The sequence below is a fragment of the Lepidochelys kempii genome, chromosome 3 (assembly GCF_965140285.1).
Source record: "Lepidochelys kempii isolate rLepKem1 chromosome 3, rLepKem1.hap1, whole genome shotgun sequence".
In the NCBI taxonomy this organism is placed as follows: domain Eukaryota; kingdom Metazoa; phylum Chordata; order Testudines; family Cheloniidae; genus Lepidochelys; species Lepidochelys kempii.
Window position 1 is genome coordinate 191,853,545 of NC_136382.1, and position 20,737 is coordinate 191,874,281.

General features: G+C 43.0%; 1 protein-coding gene across 3 annotated transcripts in view; it reads right to left on the bottom strand.

Moving 5' to 3' along the window:
* The window catches only part of XPO1 (exportin 1), a 79,191-nt gene extending 65,779 nt beyond the window's left edge, over positions 1–13,412 (bottom strand). The window contains exons 1-3 of one of the 3 annotated variants that reach the window (XM_073339390.2): positions 12,892–13,412; positions 8,189–8,320; positions 1,161–1,262 (exon numbers count right to left, since the gene is read on the bottom strand). In XM_073339390.2, the coding sequence (XP_073195491.1) occupies positions 1,161–1,262; positions 8,189–8,314 (228 nt within the window). In that variant the 5' untranslated portion in view covers positions 8,315–8,320; positions 12,892–13,412. Of the gene's footprint in view, positions 1–117; positions 386–1,160; positions 1,263–8,188; positions 8,321–12,891 lie in introns of those variants that run through there. The other 2 variants (XM_073339391.2, XM_078852333.1) reach the window with 2 other exon arrangements.
* Positions 13,413–20,737: the final 7,325 nt, after the last annotated feature.

A 20,737-nucleotide genomic window follows, 5' to 3' on the forward strand; every position in this document is an offset into this window, starting at 1 on the left:
ATCAGATAGTGTTAACAGCTTTAAAGATAAAATATGATTGCATAAAAGCCAAATGTCATAGTGCATAAATTTAGCACCAAATCATTTGCAATTTATGTAAATTGAAGAATTCTTTACCTGTTGCTTTCTTTCTGTTCCTCTAATCATCTCATTTTTCACAAGACAAATTTGAGTTTTTAAAAATACTGTTGATAAATCAACTTAAACATTAGTAATGTCTGTCAGTATAAAAAGCAAAGTTTACCAGGCAAGCAAACAGGCAAACACTGTTACTTAAAGGTTAGCACTTTGAGGAAGTTCTTAAACTGTTTTCCCCTAAAATTTACAGAATAAATTTTAAAAAGTTAGGACTGTTTCATGAATACTATCTGAATTCAGAAACATACCTGAACATGGCTATTTTCTGTTCGAACACAAAGTATATTAAAGTAACGTGTATCAAGCAGAAAACCATGCATAAAAATTACTTTAAAATTAAAGAGAAGTGTGAGTCAAACTTAAGACAGTCAAAACACATTTTGATCAACTCTTCTGTTCAAATTGCTTAGAAGTCTTAGAGTAAAACATGTAGAATTGCAAATAAAAACTGAGTTCTGTCCCCTTAATCAGTCACTATAATGGTGGCAGGTTTAAAAAGTTGTACAACTTAGTGTGCTCTGCAAGCCAATACAGATTATAGCCAACACTACAAAGTGTTTGGGGTGCCTTGCTTGTATGGATTAGACTGCCCCAAATAATCCCAATCTGATCATTGTGTGTTCTGCTCTACCTTCAAAATACTTAGGAACAAATTCTGCCCTCAGTTATGTGCACATGGCTCCCAATAATGACAGCAAACATTTATTCAAGGACAAAATTTGGCCCTAGCAAATTTTATATTACTCAGATCTGTACATATACCAAACTCATATGAATTCTGCATGTGCCTTGAAATACTTTATTTCTAATTTATCTCTTCCTTAAGAAAACTGTGTCAATGTAAAGGGAAACTTAAATGCTAGGCCTATTTATGGTAGAGTTAAATTTAAGGCAATTTTAGGAATAAAACAATAAAAAATGTGGTTTGAAGCAACAAAAGCTAATGCTAAAAATGAGATACCTTCCTCAAAGTTTATGAATGGAAGAAAGGGAGAAAAGTCAATTAAAGACCAGGTGCTTACTTTGGTGTTCATATTCTGAGAGAACTCCAAAATAGTATCAACTCTGGTCCATGCATCAGGATGTTCTTTTAAGTGAGTCAAGACTTCCTGTGCCATCCTTTGCTAAAGAAGGATAACAAAACACAATTAAATGCATTTTAGAAGCTATTTACAGTAATAAAATAAAATTTAAAAAAGGTTAAAACAAAAATGTTTTTTGAACAGTTTAAACACTTACCACATTAAAACCAAAAGCGGTTTGAATTACGCCAGGAGCAACAGATCACATCAAATGTTTTCTGACTCTTTGGGTCAGCAAGTTTTGTTAACTAACACTTTGGCATTCTCTCAAACCAGAATGGAATGGAATTAGTCCATAAAGAGAAAATGTTCAGAATAAGTTCTACTTAATACTCTAAATTTACAAGCTTTCATATATTCATAGAACTTGAGGCCTAAAGGGACCAATAGATCACCTAGTCTGACCTCCTGTATCTCACAGGCTTTAGTGCAAGTACTTACATTACTCTACTTGCATTAGAACCCACTGCATCCTGAAATAGAAGGCACTTAAGTTCTTCAGGTAAAGAACTGAGCAAATATGAAATAGTATTATTGTACTCGAGTGACTTTAAAGCAATATCAAGGGGCTCCACATTTATGGTCTTGATTTCTGTTGCCTTACAAGTAAAAAGAGGTATTTCTAAAGACAACACTGCATTCTTTCCTTCTCCCTCATTACAACCATTAATAACTAGGGCTATCAAATGATTTAAAAAATTAGTTGCAATTAATTGAGAGATAAAAAATAATCACAATCGCAGTTTTAACAGCACTGTTAAACAAGAATAGAATACCATTTATTTAAATATTTATGAATGTTCCCTACATTTTCAAATATATGGATTTCAATTACAACAACACACAATGCGTTGCTCACTTCATGTTTCTGAGTACAAATATTTGCACTGAAAAAAGGAAAAAAATGGTGCTTTTCAATTCATCTCATAGAATACCGGAGTGCAATCTCTTTTTCTTAAAAGTGCAAAATTTTTTTTTTTAAACCTAACCGCACTCAAACAAAATTATGTAAAACTTTGGAGCCTACAAGTCCACTCAGTCCTACTTCTTGTTCAGCCAATTGCTTAGACATACAAGTTTGTTTATATTTATGAGAGATAATGCTGCCCGCTTCTTATTTACAATGTCACCTGAAAGTTAAAACAGGAGTTCACATGGCACTGATGTAGCTGGCATTGCAAGGTATTTATGTGCCAGATATGCTAAACATTTGTATGCCCTTTCATGCTTCAGCTTCCAGAGGATATGCTTCCATGCTGATGATTGGTTCAATCCAAAGCAATGTTGACTGACACACGTTCATTTTCATTATCCAAGTCAGATGCCACCAACAGAAGGCTGATTTTCTTTTTTGGTGGTTGGGGTTCTGTAGTTTCTGGATTGGAGTGTTGCTCTTTTAAAACTTCTGACAACATGTTCCACACCTTGTCCCTTTCAGATTTTGGAAGGCACTTTACATTCTTAAATCTTGGGTTTAGTGCTGTAGCTACCTTTAGAAATCTCACATTGGTGCCTTCTTTGCATTTTGTCATATCTACAGTGACAGTGTTCTTAAAAATTGAACAACGTGCTGGTTTGTCATCCAAGACTGCCATAACATAAAATATATGACAGGATGCAGGTAAAAAAAAAAAATCAGAACAGGAGACATACAAAGGAGTTCAGTCACAAATTTAATTAATGCATTTTTTTTTTAATCAACATCATAGGTATGGAAATCTAAGGGGATTGTGGACCCCTTACTGAAACTTAGTGGGGTTTTTTGGTTGGCCATCTCCCAGTACCAAAAGAAAGTGGAAGGGCCAATGAGAAATCAGGACCCTGAGACTGACAGTACCAGGTCCAATGGGGAGAGGCCAAAGCTCCAGGTCAGCCTCATTGACAGGACAGACAGGCCAATGATGGACTCAGAAGCCTGGGGGTCCCATCTTCTGTGAGAGCTGGAGCCGACAATGGCCAGTGTGGGCTGAGCTAAGGACAGAGCAGGAGCCCAAGCTGAGCTGGGGAGCAGAGCCATGCCAGCCAGAAAGGCAAGTGGAGCAGCCCAGGGAGCTGAGCTGGAGGCAGAACAGCAACAGTGCTGAGTCAGAGCGAAGCTGGGGCTGGAGCAGTCCAGAGCCAAGCATAGTGAGCAGCAGAGCAGAGCAAAGCAAGGAGGAGACGCCACCAGCCAAGAGGTCTTGCAGGCCTGGGGCAGGTGGGGGCTGGCTGGCACTGGGAAGAAAGGTCCTACCATCTAAAGCAGAGGTGGACAAACCTGAGCTCCTGGCCCCCGGCCCCTCCCCTGCTGTCCCCCCTCCCCCTCAGCGCGCTGTGTCACCAGCGCTTTGGCCCACCGCTCCTGCTGGGCAGTGCGGTGGCATGGCTGTGAGTTCCTGCCACTCTGAGCGGCATGGTGCGGGGAATGGGTGCATAAGGGGCAGAGGGTCCGGGGGGGTGGGGGGGGCAGTCAGGGGACAGGGAGCGGTTGGCTGGGACAGAGGTTCGGGAGGGGGGCAGAAAGGGGATGGGGGTGTGGATAGGGGTCAGGGCAGTCAGGGGACTGGGAGCACAGAAGTTAGATAGGGAGTGGGGTCCTTGGAGGGGGCGGTCAGGGGACAAGGAGCGGGGGGGAGGGGGTTTGGATGGGTTGGGGGTTCTGAGGGGGGCAGTCGGGGGAAGGAAGTGGGAGGGGGCGGGGTCCAGGCTGTTTGGGGAGGCACAGCCTTCCCTATCCGACGCTCCATAAAGTTTTGCAACCCCAATATGGCCCTCAGGCCAAAAAGTTTGCCCACCCCGATCTAGAGCCTGAGGGTATGCGGCCACTGCCACAGCAAGTGTCTGACCTGTTGCATGCCTGCGGCACAGCCAGGGCCCGGCACGTGCGAGGAACAGACTGAATTTCCCTTATCCTCCAGAGACAGATGTTTTTGTTTCCCCCGTGCTCACAGAGTGTGGTTATGTGTTTTCCTTTAACCTTTCCAATTTTTTTTTTTAAATTGGTTGCTGTTTAATAATTGTATTTGCTTTGAACTATATGTAACATCAGTGGGGTCAGGGAAGCATTCAATGCGAAAAGAAAATCCTGGACAGGGGACACCTTAGCCCCTGTCTTAAGTGACCACAACAAGATTGGGGGTCAAGCCCTGCAGGAATTCTGGACCCAGTCTTGTTAGGGTTACAAGAACTCTGCTACACAGGAGAGGGGAAGGGGAGTCCTTGAGGTCAGGCAGGCCTCTGGGTAAGGGGAGTAGGAGCAAGAACTCAGATTCTTTTGCTAGCCAATTTCACCAGAGTAGTGTGTAAGCCAGAAAAGTTCCCCACAATAGCGGGGCCATTCCCCCACTTACATAGTTATGTCCTCTGGATTGGTGGCTGAAGCATGAAGGGGCATATGAATGTTTAGCATAACTGGCATGTAAATACCTTGCAACACTGGCTACAAAAGAGCCATTCAAACGCCTATTCTCACTTTCAGGTGACACTGTAAATAAGAAGCAGGCAGCATTATCTCCCATAAATGTAAACAAACTTGTTTATCTTAGTGATTGGCTGAAAAAGAAGTAGGACTGAGTGGACTTGTAGGCTCCAAAGTTTTACATTGTTTTGTTTTTGAGAGCAGTTATGTAACAACAAAATTCTACATGTGTAAGTTGCATTTTCATGATAAAGAGATTACAGTACTTGTAGGAGGTAAATTGAAAAATACAATTTTTTACCTTTACAGTGCAAATATTTGTAATCAAGAATATAAAGTGAGCAATGACCACTTTGTGTTGTAACTGAAATCAATATATTTGAAAATGTAGAAAACCGATATTTAATAATAGAATACCAATTGGAATTTATTATGTTTAACTGTGCGATTAAAACTGTGATTAATAGTGATTATTTTTTTTAAATCGAGTTAATTTGTTTTGAGTTAATCGCTTGAGTTAACTGCAATTAATTGACAGCCCTATTAATAAGGATTATACAGGCCAAAGTAGACCCTCGGTGACCTGTCCATCCATCCTGTCTTCAGTGGGTGTGCAAAATAACTATATGAAATTTAGATTAGTTTATATATTTGAGTGCTTAAGATCAGACTCCTAGATCCACACTTAGAAAGCCAAGTAACTGGGCACTTCTGGAAAAAACGCAATTACCAACAAATCCACTGCAATCAATGGAAACCTGGTGTTTGGCACCTGATTTTATGAGAAGGCAGGTTTGAAATTTTTGCCATACTAAACAATGGCGCATAAAAGGCCTAATAGAATCTACCTCACTCTCCCAAGTATAACACAGTTAAAGCTTACTTTTTGTCACTCAAATTAGCAAATAGGCCTGACGGAACATAAGGAGCAGATCTGTTGAATAAGTATGTGCATTTTTACAGTTACTTTTCAGAATACAGTTGCACTAAGACATTTGTATTCTTAAGTCACTGGAAATAAGCATATTATGTACCTTACATACATTATGTACACACATATAAGAAAGACAGTCCCCTGGCCCAGAGGGCTCAAAATCTACATGTCCAACAGATGGCAAACAAGATGGACAAAATAAATATGGTGGGGCTGAGTTAAGACACCTGTATAGAATTTTATATATTTTACATTCAGATCAAAATACAGAACTCAATAATCATAACTTTAAAAGATCTAACTTGGGGAAAGGCAGGAATGATGAAGTTAGTAAGAATAACGTAAACAGGAAAAGAAAGGAGGGGGAAGATGGACATTCATAGTTTCTCACTTGCGTACCTGATAAGCAGGCTGAGGGTTTTGTAATCACTATGGCAAAAGTGAGCCTTAAGGACAGAGACATTTTTTCCACATGTAAGTGGTTTCAGGGGAGGAAGCACAGAAGTCTTTAATGTTTAAGAGAAGAAATTTTAAATAACTTCATCTCAGCTAACTTTGCATTCCTATTGCTTGAGCCAGTTTTGAAGCTGTGCTCTGTGCCAAGTCTGTCTTTTAGAGGCAGTGCTTCTGCTGGTACTAGTGCTTGTTGTGGAAATATACATACGAGAGTCAGTAATATGAAGATACTCACTGAAAAATGAAAAGGAGTACTTGTGGCACCTTAGAAACTAACCAATTTATTTGAGCACAAGCTTTCGTGATGCATCCAATGAAGTGAGCTGTAGCTCACGAAAGCCTGTGCTCAAATAAATTGGTTAGTTTCTAAGGTGCCACAAGTACTCCTTTTCTTTTTGCTAATACAGACTAACATGGCTGTTACTCTGAAACCTGTCACTGGAAAATGTGTGCTTCCACAGGAATACACACTTTTTAATACACTACATACTGAGACTTTTCATAAAGAAGCCATGTATTTATGCTCTGATGCAAACTGTTTAAGCATATAATTGTTTTTGACAATTTTAGTTCATTTTCCTTTTTCAATTCTTTTGCCATTAGCTTATCTAAGTGTCAAAAGCTTAAAAGACCCACAAATCCAATGAAATTGTACCCATTTGATTTATAAATGGAACCACTCAATCTCTTTCATTGACAGAGCAATGGCATTTTTTCCAACAAAATTGTTTCGTATTCTTTTGTTGAATTGGTATTAGATGTTAGGAGGAATTACAACTGGAATATCTCCTCAATGCTGAATACTAAACAGAAAGCAGATATCTTAAGAGCTCCTTTAAGACTTGCTGCATATACTATTTAAATAGCAAATATTTAGGAGTCCATACTATGTTACTTTGCATAAGAAATTTCAGAGCTTCAGAGTATATGAGAAATTGTCATATTATGAACGTAAACTTGTGACAGCTTAAGTTTGGAAAGGAGCTCACACATTGTACACATCCCAGAAGATGTACACAAGGTCAAACAATGGATTTTAGCATCTATAAGAATCTACACTAAGAAAACTGGCATAGCAGACTGCCCTTTATGGGGGTACCAATATACAAAGTGGGTATATGTGTGGTTGGTTTTATTTATTTTAGTAAGGGGGATCTGGGAAAGGGGACAGAAGAAGTGTTAGGTTACAAATATTTAGCCTCTTTATGATACTGTCACATTCTTCAAGTCTTGTTCAATGTTTGATACTTTAGGGTGGGATACTAGCTACAAGCCATTACTTGCCACAAAATCTGTGACACTGTACAAGTATTATAAAACAACAAAAGTATGCCAGAAAAACAGACGTGTTAGTATTGTTTGAGCAATACTTATCTTTAAAAATGAAAGACCTAGCTTTTATATAGTGCTTACATAAACTGATTTTAAAAGGCCATAAAAGGTTCACTCTTAGACAGGTAGCATAAAGCAACTTTAAAATACAGTGAGTACGAAGTGCCAAAAGTCTCAATCCACTGGATGTACATGGAAAGAGTGGCAAAAGAAGGAGTATAAAGGAAAGAAGAGTCCAGACATCACATGCATTTTTATAATGTCTTTTGTTATGTACAATAACCAGAGTTATTTTAAACAAAAGGTTTCTCCCTTAAATATGATCCTGGAGTGAAGTCAATGGTGAATTTGTGACATCACAACTATTTTCATGCTAACAGCATGTCAAATATGGCATGATTATGACTTCCCTGCAGGAATAAAGTATAGAAGTTGGGCTGTGATGGATACCGCTCTTATCAAAGAAACACTTTTCTATACCTTCAACAACAGAAGAACGACTGGGTAAGCAGATCCTTTTAGATATAAATGTTCTCTTCATGTTTGTCTTATCTTAAAGCCTCCTTTAAACACTGGGACACAAATCAACATCAGGTAGTCTGCCAAATTTGTAAGGTACCTTGTCACCAATACTACCAAATAGTCTTTCCATGAGAATTCTAGTCATATCAGAATGAAATTCCCTCTGGTTTCACTCCTTGCTTAAATTTGTTGGGTGAACTTGAAATGAACTGAACTATTTGACTTAGCTTTCCTCTAAGGATTTATAGACTAATGTAAAGTTTTAATAAGGCCAACTTTATAATACTCTTGAATTAAGACTTCCATATTTTTGGACATATATTTTACCTGGGCTCCTTCTCCATGGTACAGACAATTCACCACGTTGTCCAAGAGATTGATATCCAATTTCTGGTTGAAATCCAGCAGCTGACGAGCTGCATGGTCTGCTAACATTGTCATAATTGCTGGCATAGATTACTGCAAAATAAAATGAATCAGATCAAATTAGAGAAGTTAATCATAGTTTCTTACAAACTTGCTGGAAACTATTTCTACAGCTGCTTATAAGCGACCTGTTCAATATACCCATCTCACTTCAAAACTGGAAAGAAAACTTTTAACTGTGTAGTTTTTCTTAGACCTCGCAGATAAAATTATATGTCAGTGTCACCGCATGTTGAATTATGAAAGTGCAATACTGTAAATATTAGAAAAGCTTCAATATTGACTATGTCTATCTGAAAACTTACAAATTATAATGCCAAACAGGTTGGCAGTAGATTTTACACTGAGAGACTTAATACATGTGAATAAACTTAAGTTTAGCTGGCCTTAGTTTCCATTCCAATTCAAGGTAAGACTGTAGATATGAGAATCAGAATTCAACATGTTACAGCATTAGCAAGCCACACTAAAAGCCAAGCTAGGTTAATAACAAAATTTGCAAATATCTGTTTAAAATTTAACTAATTTGTTTCAACTGGAGGTAATTTTTTGTTTGTTAATTTTTTGCAAATACTCTAGCAAATAAGTTTATTGACAGGAATATTTGCCAAAAAAAAATTAAATTTAAACTAATATTAAAGAATATTCAGACAGACTTTTGAATTTCCATATCAAATATGCACGCTTGAAGTCTAGTTTTATGATTTTTGTGGAACTGAACTGTCACCTATGTATCCAATCAACAGCAGCCCAGACTAATCTTCAAATATTTGCAATGAACTGCTCACAATTGAGAAATAATTCTTGGTGCATCTCTCACACAAGTAAATTGGAGAAGTTAGTGCTAGGCTTAGGAGCAATTTTTCAAACAGAAGAACACAAAATGTATTCATTAAGTTTTCAGCATAACTTACTTGCCCACTTCTAATTAAAAAGAAATCTGACTAAAAGGGGACAGTGAAGATCTCCCACACTAAAGGAATAAACGTACCAACAACATATTTTCCACCCAAACATACATATGTATTAAAATACAGTGCAGTAAAATCCAGAGTTCGAAAAATTTACAGGACTTTTACAAGCCAAAAAGTGATAAAAGATTGGAGGGGCATCCACAGCAGTGAAGGCAAGACGCTCAGCTCAGATTAAGGTATTATTTGGAAGGGAATTATCATCCTGGAGTGTGGCTGGGGGCTCTTTGCATATCAACCTTTGATTTGTAGGTATCTGATCAGCTTCATGATTCACTTTGTCTGCTGGGAGAAAGGGCTTTCACTCTCACTCACACACACTCCCTCTGCCATTAAGGGAGTTTTCTATGGCTTTACCATTCCTCAGCCTCTTGCTCATAACTTCCCCATACAGCTACAGAGTGAAATTAAGCATGACCATCCATTTCAGTTATACCCATAACATTGGCTAGCAGCAGCAAAACCCCTGAACAGCAGCAGAAGCACTGGAGATATCTGGGAGGCTGAACATAGCCACAAGGACTATTAGAAGTTCTATTTCAAAACAAGCTTAATACTACAAACATTGTTGGATTAGGTCCCCCTGATTCACCAGCAAAACTACTGGAAGTAATCTGTATCTTCTTTCCCAAATAATTCCTAGTGTATATTAAAAAGTTACCATTTCTTGTTTAAAAAGAAACCAGGTATAACTTATGCCATCCAAGTTGAATTGTTTAGCTTAGAAAGGAAGACAGAGGCTGTATCCCAAGTCTGTCCAACTAATTACTACACAAAATGCGAGAGAGACTCGTGCATCGAAGCGCTCATTCAGAAAATTTCTTTCATTGGGATTTATATAACCAAACATGCTAAATAAGTGTTCCAATACCAGAGGGGCACATCTTTATTTTGAACTCAGACAATTCACTCCAGGATTAGTGCACTGGCAAAAAGTAAATATTAGAGCAGTGGTTCTCAAACTGTGGGTCATGACCCCAAAGTGGGTCCCAACTCTGCTTTTATGGGGTCTCAAGAGCTGGGCTAGACTTGCTGGGGCCCAAGGCCAAAGCTGGAGCCCGAGGGCTTCAGCCCTGGGTAATGTGGCTGAGGTTGCAGGCCCCCTGCCTGGGGCTGAAGCCCTTGGGCTTCAGCTTTGGCCCCCCGACCTCCACCCAGAGCAGAGGAGCTCGACTTTGGCCCCCCACCCAGGGCAGCAGGGCTTGGGGGGGGGGGGTTCAGGCTTCGGTCGTCCCCCCCATGCCATGTGGTAATTTTTGTTGTCAGAAAAGGGCCATGGTGCAAAGAAGTTAAATAATCCACCACGGCTGTCAAATTTTTCTTCATTCCAAATACAAATTCCATACCCCACTATGGTTATACAAATGGCAGATTCAAAAATGATTTCTTTCTGCTTCTTCAGATTTGAAATGTGAGATTCTTCTTTTTAACCCTGAACCCCTCCTTCCTTGGACAAAGTGCCAACTGGTAAAAAGGCAGTAAAACTATTCAATTCATATAATCTTCGAGTTACATTTAACTCCCCCCTCCTCTGCATACACTTTCAGACACGCCCCCTTCCGCTCGCATCTGCTGCACATGGCTAAACAGTGAAGTAGGAAAGCTGCTTTTAAATCTAAACAACGTTTAAATTGACATTCAATTTAGGTGTAAGCTGCCTCCAATTGCTTTAAAACGGTCTTAAGAGCGCTCTTCAGCCTCCACGTGACTAGAAGTTATTAGTTATTAGTCATGGAAGCAGAAAGGAAACATTTCTAATAGAGCACTTTGCCACTCCCAGTATTATCTTCAAAATGACCTACCTACTGGTGAACTGAAATACAAAAATGGCGGCTTTGTGGTCAATGCCAACTGCGATTAACTTGATTCCCTACTCCCAATAATGTGCCTACATCAAGCCTACAGTATTGTATGCAATCTGCTAGACTCCCACCCCCATCCATAGATCAGCCTGCACCTAAAAACGCTTCTAGAGGGCAAAATATATTAATACAACAGTGCTAATAAAACTGGAGTGAAAACAAACCAAATACTATGAAAATTAATAAACACGGGAAGAATCTGACACTTGCCGAAGCCCGGAAGAACGGAAACGTAATGCTTATATAGCTACCCGATGTCTCAGTGGCCTTGTGCAATCAAGTGCAAGAATACTTAGACCAAGTGTACCGATTACCGTTTCATAAAGAGATTAGAATAGCAATTTAAAAATGATTTGGGCTGGATGAAGAAGAACATACACGCAAAAACCAAGTAAAAATCTGCTTAAAACACGGGAGTTAAACTCTAGGTCAAACACAACTCTCTACAAAGAGAGACGGCTACGCTACTTCGGGCTGCGCGGGGGCAGCAGCACGCTTCATTTAAGTACAGAAGTAGGAGAAACATACAGTTACCCCGCCCCACTCAGCGAGCAAACAGCTCCACTTCTAACTACAATGAAAGTCAAATCAGCATCCCACCACACTCTTCCACACTAACTGTGATTATTTATAGCACGCAATTAAAAGTTCAGTTTCTTCTAACTGTTCAGCCTATGCACAATTAGACATGCACAGCACACCACACATGCATTATACACCAATATAGACACATACACAAATATAGCGCATTTACTTTAAAGTTAATACCGCAGTTCCAGACGCTACTGAACGAGCTTGTTTCCCTCCCCCGAATACGTGTGTGTATAGCAATAACGGGTAGCAGAATTTTGGTTAAATTTCCTTGCAAAGCTGCAGACACATCACATTACCCAACATTTATCCAATTCAATGTAAATTCATTGGAATTATTATCAGCAAGTATTTGATGTGCACGAATACAGCGCACACACACACACGTGAACACACAGACGCACACCCACCCAATGTAAAGGCCGTTGCTGACTTCCCTTGCAAAGCAGCAGGAATACCGCAGTACATGGGAACATTTATACCATTAAAACACACAACTACACGCCAATCGGTTTTCCTAGCAAGTAGTTAATACTAAAGTATCTACCGGACGGGGGGGTGGGGGCGGGTGGTGTAGGGTAGTTAGGAATAGGAGGCTGTTTGGTGGGTTTCTTTGCAGAGAGCAGCAGGGACACTGCAGCCCCTCCCTCCTCTCGGTCCCTGCGTTGTATACAGGGCCACCCCACGTGATCCAGGCGGACGTTTCAATACTGCTGCACAGACACACAAAAATATTTCTGGAAACTTCCACTCCTAATAATTTACAGATTATGTCCCTAGTTTCCCGAGTTCTCAACGCCAGCCCCAGCCCCAGCCTTCACCTATATGAAGGGCACAAAATGACCATAATCTACCCCCACGAGCCCTCACAGCAGCCTCCCAACAACATCTGCTCACGCGCTCCTGCTTTCCCCACATCCATGGCATCAGTGGTGGAAGCTGTACTCTCGAGTCAATTGCACAGCCGACACGTCTCACGGTGGTACCCCAAGGAGCCCCATGCTCCCGCCCCGCGTCTTACACCCCACTGTGCCTCTCCTACCCCACAGACTTTCTGCCCTCCGCACACATCCCCCCTTCTGCTTCTGGCCCCTTTCTGGCCTCCCATTTTGTCCCCCAATACGTCTGACCCCGCACCCCATGATTTCCACCCCCCCCCCCAGTATTAAGAGTTACTTACCTAAATAGTTATTACAGCCTCTGCCTTTAAAAAAAAATACGGGCGGGAGGGTGAAGTTTCCAACCACACAAAAAAAAAAAATAGGAGAAATCACACACACGCGCGCCCTCTCCCCTACTGAGCGTTTATTGGTGTCAACCTTCTTCCCCCACCGCCTCCAAGACAAGCGTGCACGGGGCTGGTTGTATGACACACGCTCAGCGCTGCTGCCCCTTGGCCAGGCTCACTTACTCCCTGCTGCCCCTGGCTCGCCCTACAAGGACTCGGCCCCCAACTCCCCGCTCCAGGGCCAAGGCCGCCCAGCGCAGGGGATGGAGCCCCTCCCTTCCCGGCTGCTCAGCTCTGGCTCCCCAAGCCCCGGCTCGTTGCTTTCCTGGAGCTCCTTGATTCCCTAGTTCCCCAGGCCCCGCTTAGTCGCTGCGTTGGTGGGCCCCGGGTCTCTCGCTCCCCAGGCCCCGGGCTCCTCTGGCTGAGTCTCTGCCTGCCCGGGCCCCCGCTGCTCCCCCTGATCTGGCCGGTGCTCAGTTCACCCCCATCTCCCCCCCGCTCGCACTAAACTTTGCCCCCGTGGATGTGTCGGCGGCTCCCCCTGCGGGCTCCCCTGTGAGCAGGTCACACACACAGCGGCGGAGGCAGCGGCGGCGGCGGCAGGGAGTGAGCGCAGCGTTTCTCCCCCTCCTAGTGCCACAGACTCGGAACCGGCTCAAACCGGTTCAGACTGGGAGATTCCATCTCGGTTTAGTTTTCAGCCCATGGCGCCGCGAAGCGTTTGGAAACCTCGGGCCTCCGCCCAGCTGCTGCGCCCATTGGTTCCGAACACGGTCGCTGCGCAGGCGGCCTCGCCTCTCATTGGACAACGGGCCTGTCCGTCTACTGCGCTGCCCTGACAAGGAGGAGCGGGAGGCCCCGCCTCCTCTCCAGCAGCGATTTGCCCGCAGAGGGGGGAGGTGGCGGAGCCGCAACCCTCGCTGATTGGTCACGCAGAGCTGTCGCTCAAGGGCGGTGCCCGCCCATAGCTCCCGACCCGCGGGCGCAGTTTTTACCTGCTGCCGATTGGTTGGGCGCTTGGAATGACGTAGGGGTTCGATTGAAGCTTTTTAGGACCGTGCATGTAGAAGGGCGCGCGGTTGAGTAGAACGGGCAGTGAGGCGCCGAGAAAGCGCGGGGAGAGATCGCGGGATCGCTGGGCGCGCGTGTAGGGCCCTCCCGCGGGATTGTTCCTAGTAGGAGCAGCAGGGGCTTGTGTCTCGGCGCTCGCTGGGAGGGGGCAGGGGCGAGTGGGTGCGGCTGTCGCTGGTTCGTAGGGGCAGCGGGAGAAGGGCTCATAGAAAGTACCGGGGAGGGGCTGCTGTGTGTGTCAACGGGAGCCCCCGCGGTTATCTTCCCTCAGGTACTTGTGTGGGAACCCATCACCGTAGCGCCTCGCGGCCGTTAGAGTCTTTGTCCTCACAGCACCCCTGTGAGGCAGGGCGGGGCAGCCCCGTGTTGCAGCAGGGTAGCAGGCACGGAGGGTAAGTGGCTCGCCCAGGGCCCACAGGGCAGAAAGTCCCTGGCCGAACCGGGAATGCCCTGGCCTGTTAGCACTTTTTACTGAGTGGGGGCGTTGGGACAGCGCTATCCTGCTCTCTGGTGGCTAAAACTGGCCAAGCGGTGACTGTAACTCTCTTCAAGAAGCAATTCACTGACCAGGGATGTGACCTGGGAGGAGGCTCTTAATAACCACTCTTTGATGGGGACATGATAGTGTAATTATAGGGTGACCCGTTTTGGCTGGACAGTCCCTTGTTTAAGCCGTGTCCTGCCCTTTTTTTTTTTTATTTTTTTTGGCAAAACTCTGTTCGCTCTTGCCAAGTCAGCATCAGTTGGCAAGAGCAAACTGGACAAATGAACAGTTTTGCCAAAAAGTGGGATGTGACCCCTAGAAGGGCACGGAGGAATGTGTGGGGTGTGGGAGGGGACAGGGGCAGTTGGGGCCGGGCCAGCCTTGCCCTGCCCCACGTGAGCAGGTGGCAGGGGGTCTTGGGCTGGCCCTGTGCACAGCAGGTAGAGGGGAGCTTTGGACTGCCGGGGGGGAGGGGGGCTGGGGCCACTCCCACCTGCAGGAGAGAGAGGGGGGCCCCAGGGTGGCCCTTGGGCCCGCCCCAAGTGGTGTCATGTTTTCCCTTTGGGAAAACGTGGTAACCCTATCTAATTATAAAAACAATGAGGCATTCTTGAGGCACCTTAGAGACTAACATTTATTTGGGCATAAGTAGGTTATAGTCCACGAAAGGTTATGTCCAAATTAAATTTGTTAGTTTCTAAGGTGCCACAAGGACTCCTTGTTGTTTTTGCTGATACAGACTAACATGGCTACCCCTTTGAAACCTATCTAATTATGAAGACTAGAGCACATTCCTGATTTGCTTTCTTTTTGCAATAGCATTGTTATATGTGAATGTGTTTAATTACACTCATTTTCAATAAGTATTGGCATAACAAGGTATACGGTTCCCAGAATTAGTATGCTAAGTAGTAAGGTCTGTTCAAATACTACTTGGGAAATACTGTAGGTAGGAGTTTGTGTTGTAAAATATAACCAATTTTTAATTGGAGAAAAGAAGTTTGAATCTTCTAATGCATTTTTCAAATATTTAACCCTCCTTCCTATAAAAAAAAAAAGTATAGACTTTTACCACATATATTCTTAAACAGTTTTGTTTTTCAAGTGGTATATGAATCAACAACACCATGATTTGAGCACCAAATCCCTAGCACAAGGAGTTTCCTTGGCACCATAAAAGTGATGCCTTTCAGTTGTAACATGCTTTGTTATTTTGGTGTTTTTTCAAAGGAAAATACATAGTTTGTAATGCTAAATACTGAATAAAGTTAGACTTAAAGACAGATTATATGCTTTGTTTCACAGGAGTTGAAGATGCTGCTTAAAAACTATATAGCCAAATAGGAGGAAACACCTATACAACTTGTGTTCAGACACTTTTGTGTAAATTTTCCCAAGTAACTATTCATGATGGGATGGCTAACTTGAAACCCTGTAAAAGACATCTCACTGCTTGCCCTCAAAATCAAGTTCCTTTAAGGTGTGTTTAAACTGATATCCCAAAACTAAGACTCCCAAAAATCACTAACTGCCTTAGAAAATTTAGGTCAATTACAATTAGTCTTTTAACTTACAAACAGCCATGCCACATAATACTTCTGGTGCCATGCATGGGATGAGAAGAACTCAACCAGTGCTTCTTGATGTTCAGTGCTTTTTATTCTACTTTTGTTCTTTGTTTTACTGTACAGCAAAATGTTTGTTGTACTCTTGCTAGATGCTTTAGTGCAGTGGTTCCCAAACTTTTCGGCATCATGCCCCCTTTTTAATTTTCGAGAAACCTTCACACCCCCACCTCTCCTTTACCATCATCCAACCCTCCCTGCTCCTTGTCCCCTGACCACCCCCTCCTGGGACTCCACCCCTTTCCAACCCCCCCTGCTCTCTGTCTCCTGACTGCCCCAACCCCGTCCATACCCCCACCCCCTGACAGGCCCCCCCGGGACTCCCACACCTATCCAACCTCCCCGCTGCTGTCTCCTGACTGCCCCCCCAGAACCTCCACCCTATCCAACTGCTCACTATCCCGTGGCTGCCCCCCCAGGACCTCCTGCCCCTTATCTAACCCCCTGCTCACCGCCCCCTTACCAGGCTGCTCAGAGCGGCAGGACTGGCTTATTGGAAAGCCTGGGAGGTGGGCGAGCACAAGCAGCGCTCCCTGTGCGGTGGTGTAGCTGCGGTGGAGGGGGCCGGTTTTGTTCAATATCTTCATTAATGATGTGGAGGATGGTGTGGATTGCACCCTCAACAAGTTTGCAGATGACACTAAACTGGGAGGAGTGGTAGATACACTGGAGGGTAGGGATAGGATACAGAGGGACCTAGACAAATTGGAGGATTGGGCCAAAAGAAATCTGATGAGGTTCAACAAGGACAAGTGCAGAATCCTGCACTTAGGACGGAAGAATCCAATGCACCGCTACAGACTAGGGACCGAATGGCTCGGCAGCAGTTCTGCAGAAAAGGACCTAGGGGTTACAGTGGACAAGAAGTTGGTTATGAGTCAACAGTGTGCCCTTGTTGCCAAGAAGGCCAATGGCATTTTGGGATGTATAAGTAGGGGCATTGCCAGCAAATCGAGGGACGTGATCGTTCCCTTCTGTTCAATATTGGTGAGGCCTCATCTGGAGTAGTGTGTCCAGTTTTGGGCCCCACACTACAAGAAGGATGTGGAAAAATTGGAAAGAGTCCAGCGGAGGGCAACAAAAATAATTAGGGGACTGGAACATATGACTTATGAGGAGAGGCTGAGGGAACTGGGGATGTCTTCAGAAGAGTCTTCAGAAGACAAGAATGAGGGGGGATTTGATAGCTGCTTTTAAGTACCTGAAAGGGGGTTCCAAAGATGATGGCTCTAGACTGTTCTCAGTGGTAGCAGATGACAGAACAAGGAGTAATGGTCTCAAGTTGCAGTGGGGGAGATTTAGGTCGGATGTTAGGAAAAACTTTTTCACTAGGAGGGTGGTGAAACACTGGAATGCGTTACCTAGGGGGGTGGTGGAATCTCCTTCCCTAGAAGTTTTTAAGGTCAGGCTTGACAAAGCCCTGGCTGGGATGATTTAGTCGGGGATCGGTCCTGCTTTGAGCAGGGGGTTGGACTAGATGACCTCCTGAGGTCCCTTCCAACCCTGATATTCTATGACAGGAGGGGAGGGGCGGGGCCGGGCGCCAGCCTCCCCGGCTGCATGCTCAAGGGCTGGGCAGCCTTGCGCCCCCCTTGGAATTTCTTCACGCCCCGCAGTTTGGGAACCGATGCATTAGTGCTTACCTAATCAGGATTCCTCACTTTACATGGGAAGTACTTAAACAGTAGTCCCATTAAAGGCTGCAGATGAAACAAAGATTGGTACTTAAGACTATAACTGGCCATATATGGTATCATGAGTAAGCCTTCATCACGTTATGGTGGTGGATATTTTTAAATAAAAACAAAACATGACAGTCCAGGGAAGAAAAATTATAAAAAGCAGCCTAAGAACATCAACAAAACCTGCTTTTGTAGGAAGTGGTTGGTCCCTTTTGTATTTCCAAAGTGGAAAATACTACACCCAGATCTCTTGATTGTATCACTGAAGGTAAAAGAGATAGTAAAAGAAGGGGTTCGTGTAGCACCTGACACAACTGAGTAGTGAATTCTCTGAGATTATGTATTATTGGCCAAAGTGTATCTAGAAGGAGATTTAATTTTGACTGCCAACATAGGTTTGTCAAGCTTTGCTTGCTTGCTTGCTTCCGTGATGTAACTTAAGGAGAAAAGTCACTGAACGACTGTTTTTAAAAAAAACCTCTTAAATTCCTGGCTTTCTATTGTTTAAGGTAAAACTTTTAAAAATAAACTGGAAGTATGGGAATGTAGTAAAGATGCCCCCATCCTCTTCCATCAACATATGCACTGTCCACGTCAGATGTTTCTGAAAGTACTAGAGTCATAACTACTTGATATCTCTGTGTACAATGTCATTTGACCATGTACTCTATCACTTAGTCTAGGCTATGGAATATAAACACCTCAATTGCTGGGGGGGTTTTCCAGTTTGTCTGAAGACGTTAAAAAGTCGCTAGTTGTAGACCCTGTAAAATAATACCAGCATGGTTTAAAGAGGAAAATGTATATAAATGAACTGTGAGTTGGGAGGTATATGGGGAAATCTTCCCCCACCCCTAAAATCAAATACTGAAGCACTATGCACTAGAACCTGAAAGTGATAGTAAAATAGGATAGAGACAAAAATGAAATTGACTTGTCTGTTTTCATTGGCCAAGTTGAATACAACAGCAAATATAAGTTAGTGGTGATAAATATTTTTTAAAAATACCTACGGTTTTAATCACTTGTTAGGGTCAAAAATAATTTTTAAGGCGTATGATGTAAAAGTTACGCTATTTAGTTTAAGTAATTGTGAGAAAACTTGAGCGATCTTCACAGTGTGTTGCACTGTAAAGAAAATACTCATAGAAGTGGGAGATTGTATTTTACCTACTTTACACAGACTGGACTTGGAAATGTGAAATACTCTATATTTTGCCTTTGAGTTACTTTCTTCCATATATCTCCTGCTTTCTCTATGCAATTTATAACACCTTTGCCTCTGCTGTATCTGATAAAGGTTAATAAGAAAAAACGGTTATAAGTTAGGTTTCTAGTTCTGAATAAAATACTATAGTCCATCTTTTTGCCAAGTTATGGACCATATTACACCAGTAGTTCGTAAGCAGAAATCTGTTATATCATTGGTGATTTCTGCTTAATAACTGATGACATGGTCCTGCCCTATGTTTGTATGAATATGTGTCTATTATGAAAGGCAGATTAGAAGATTGCAGATAGCTTTCCATTATAAAATGGATTTTGGTACCCCACCTCTTAACTTTGTCAAAACTAAGACAGTAAACACCCAATTGTTTGTTTGGTCCTTTGCCAGAGAAAAATTGTTGAATCAAATTTAAGATATGATAGAAAGTATGAGAGTTTTCACTTTAAGACTGCATTTTTTGGAATGGCATCTCAAAAGCAGTTTGAGCTAGAAAATCAGAATTTGTTTAATTCACCTGTCCTTAGGAACCTTTTTGGAAAAGTATCATGCTTACGCTGAGTTATTAGGAGCTCCAGTAGTTCCACTGCAAACCTTTTTAATGTTCACAGACTCTAAAATATCATAATCATCTTGCATTGTGGAACTAATGGCTTTTCATTGCGCTATTCATGTCAGCTGAGCAATGAGATGATAGTTTTTCTTTCTTCAGGCTTTTTCCACCAAAGAATAAAGTCTATCTACACATTTCTTTACATGGACTCTGCAGAACTAAGGCCATGTCTACACTACAAATGTTGATCGATGCAAGTTATGTCAACTTAAAGCTGTTAGTATGGACACATGCGTACTTGCATCAGTGTTGTGCATATTCCCCAAGAGTGCTTATGCTGATGTGCATTGCTCCATGGGTAGGTATATCAGTGTGCAGTTTGCCACCATCTGACTCACTGTCTTGGGAAATCATGGCAATGTCTGGTGGGGCAGAAACAAGTTCTGCAGGGGTGACTGGGAGCAATGGGTCAAGTCCCTATCATGCAATTTTCTTCATCCTATAGTGCTATCCATGTCCCATAATTTCCAGGACCTTTTCTAAACATCCCACCAAACTACACAGCTCTTTTCACTGTCTGCCATCTGTGGCAGAAGGATGGAGCCTGCACAGCTCCATAACGGTTGTTATGAATATTGTAAACATAGGACAAACAATCCTGGTATTTGCAGAGCCACAGGAAGAACTGCAGCAACAAGGGACATGGTGATTTCATGGAGGACAGATAGCTGTGAGACATAGCAAAAGCCGATTCAAGGATGCTGGTGGTGTTCTCAGAGCCACTGCAGACAGTGGAGCGCTGCGTATAAGCTCAAGAAATGAACACTGACGGATGGATTGCATCATAAAGCACGTTTGGGATGATATGCAGTGGCTACAGAACTTGCACCTGTGCAAGGCCACATTCCTGATGTGTGTGCTGAGTTCCCGCCAGCCCTCCGGTGCAGGGACACCAGAATGAGTGCTGCACTGACATTTGAGAAGCAGGTGGTGATAGCTCTATTGAAGCTTGTGATGCCAGATTGCTACTGGACAATAGGAAATCATTTTGGAGTTGGGAAAATCCGCAGTGGGGCCTTTTGCCACGCAGGTGTTCAGGTCCATTCATTTTTTCCTGCTAAACAGGACTGTTACTTTTGCTAATGTGCAAGACATAGT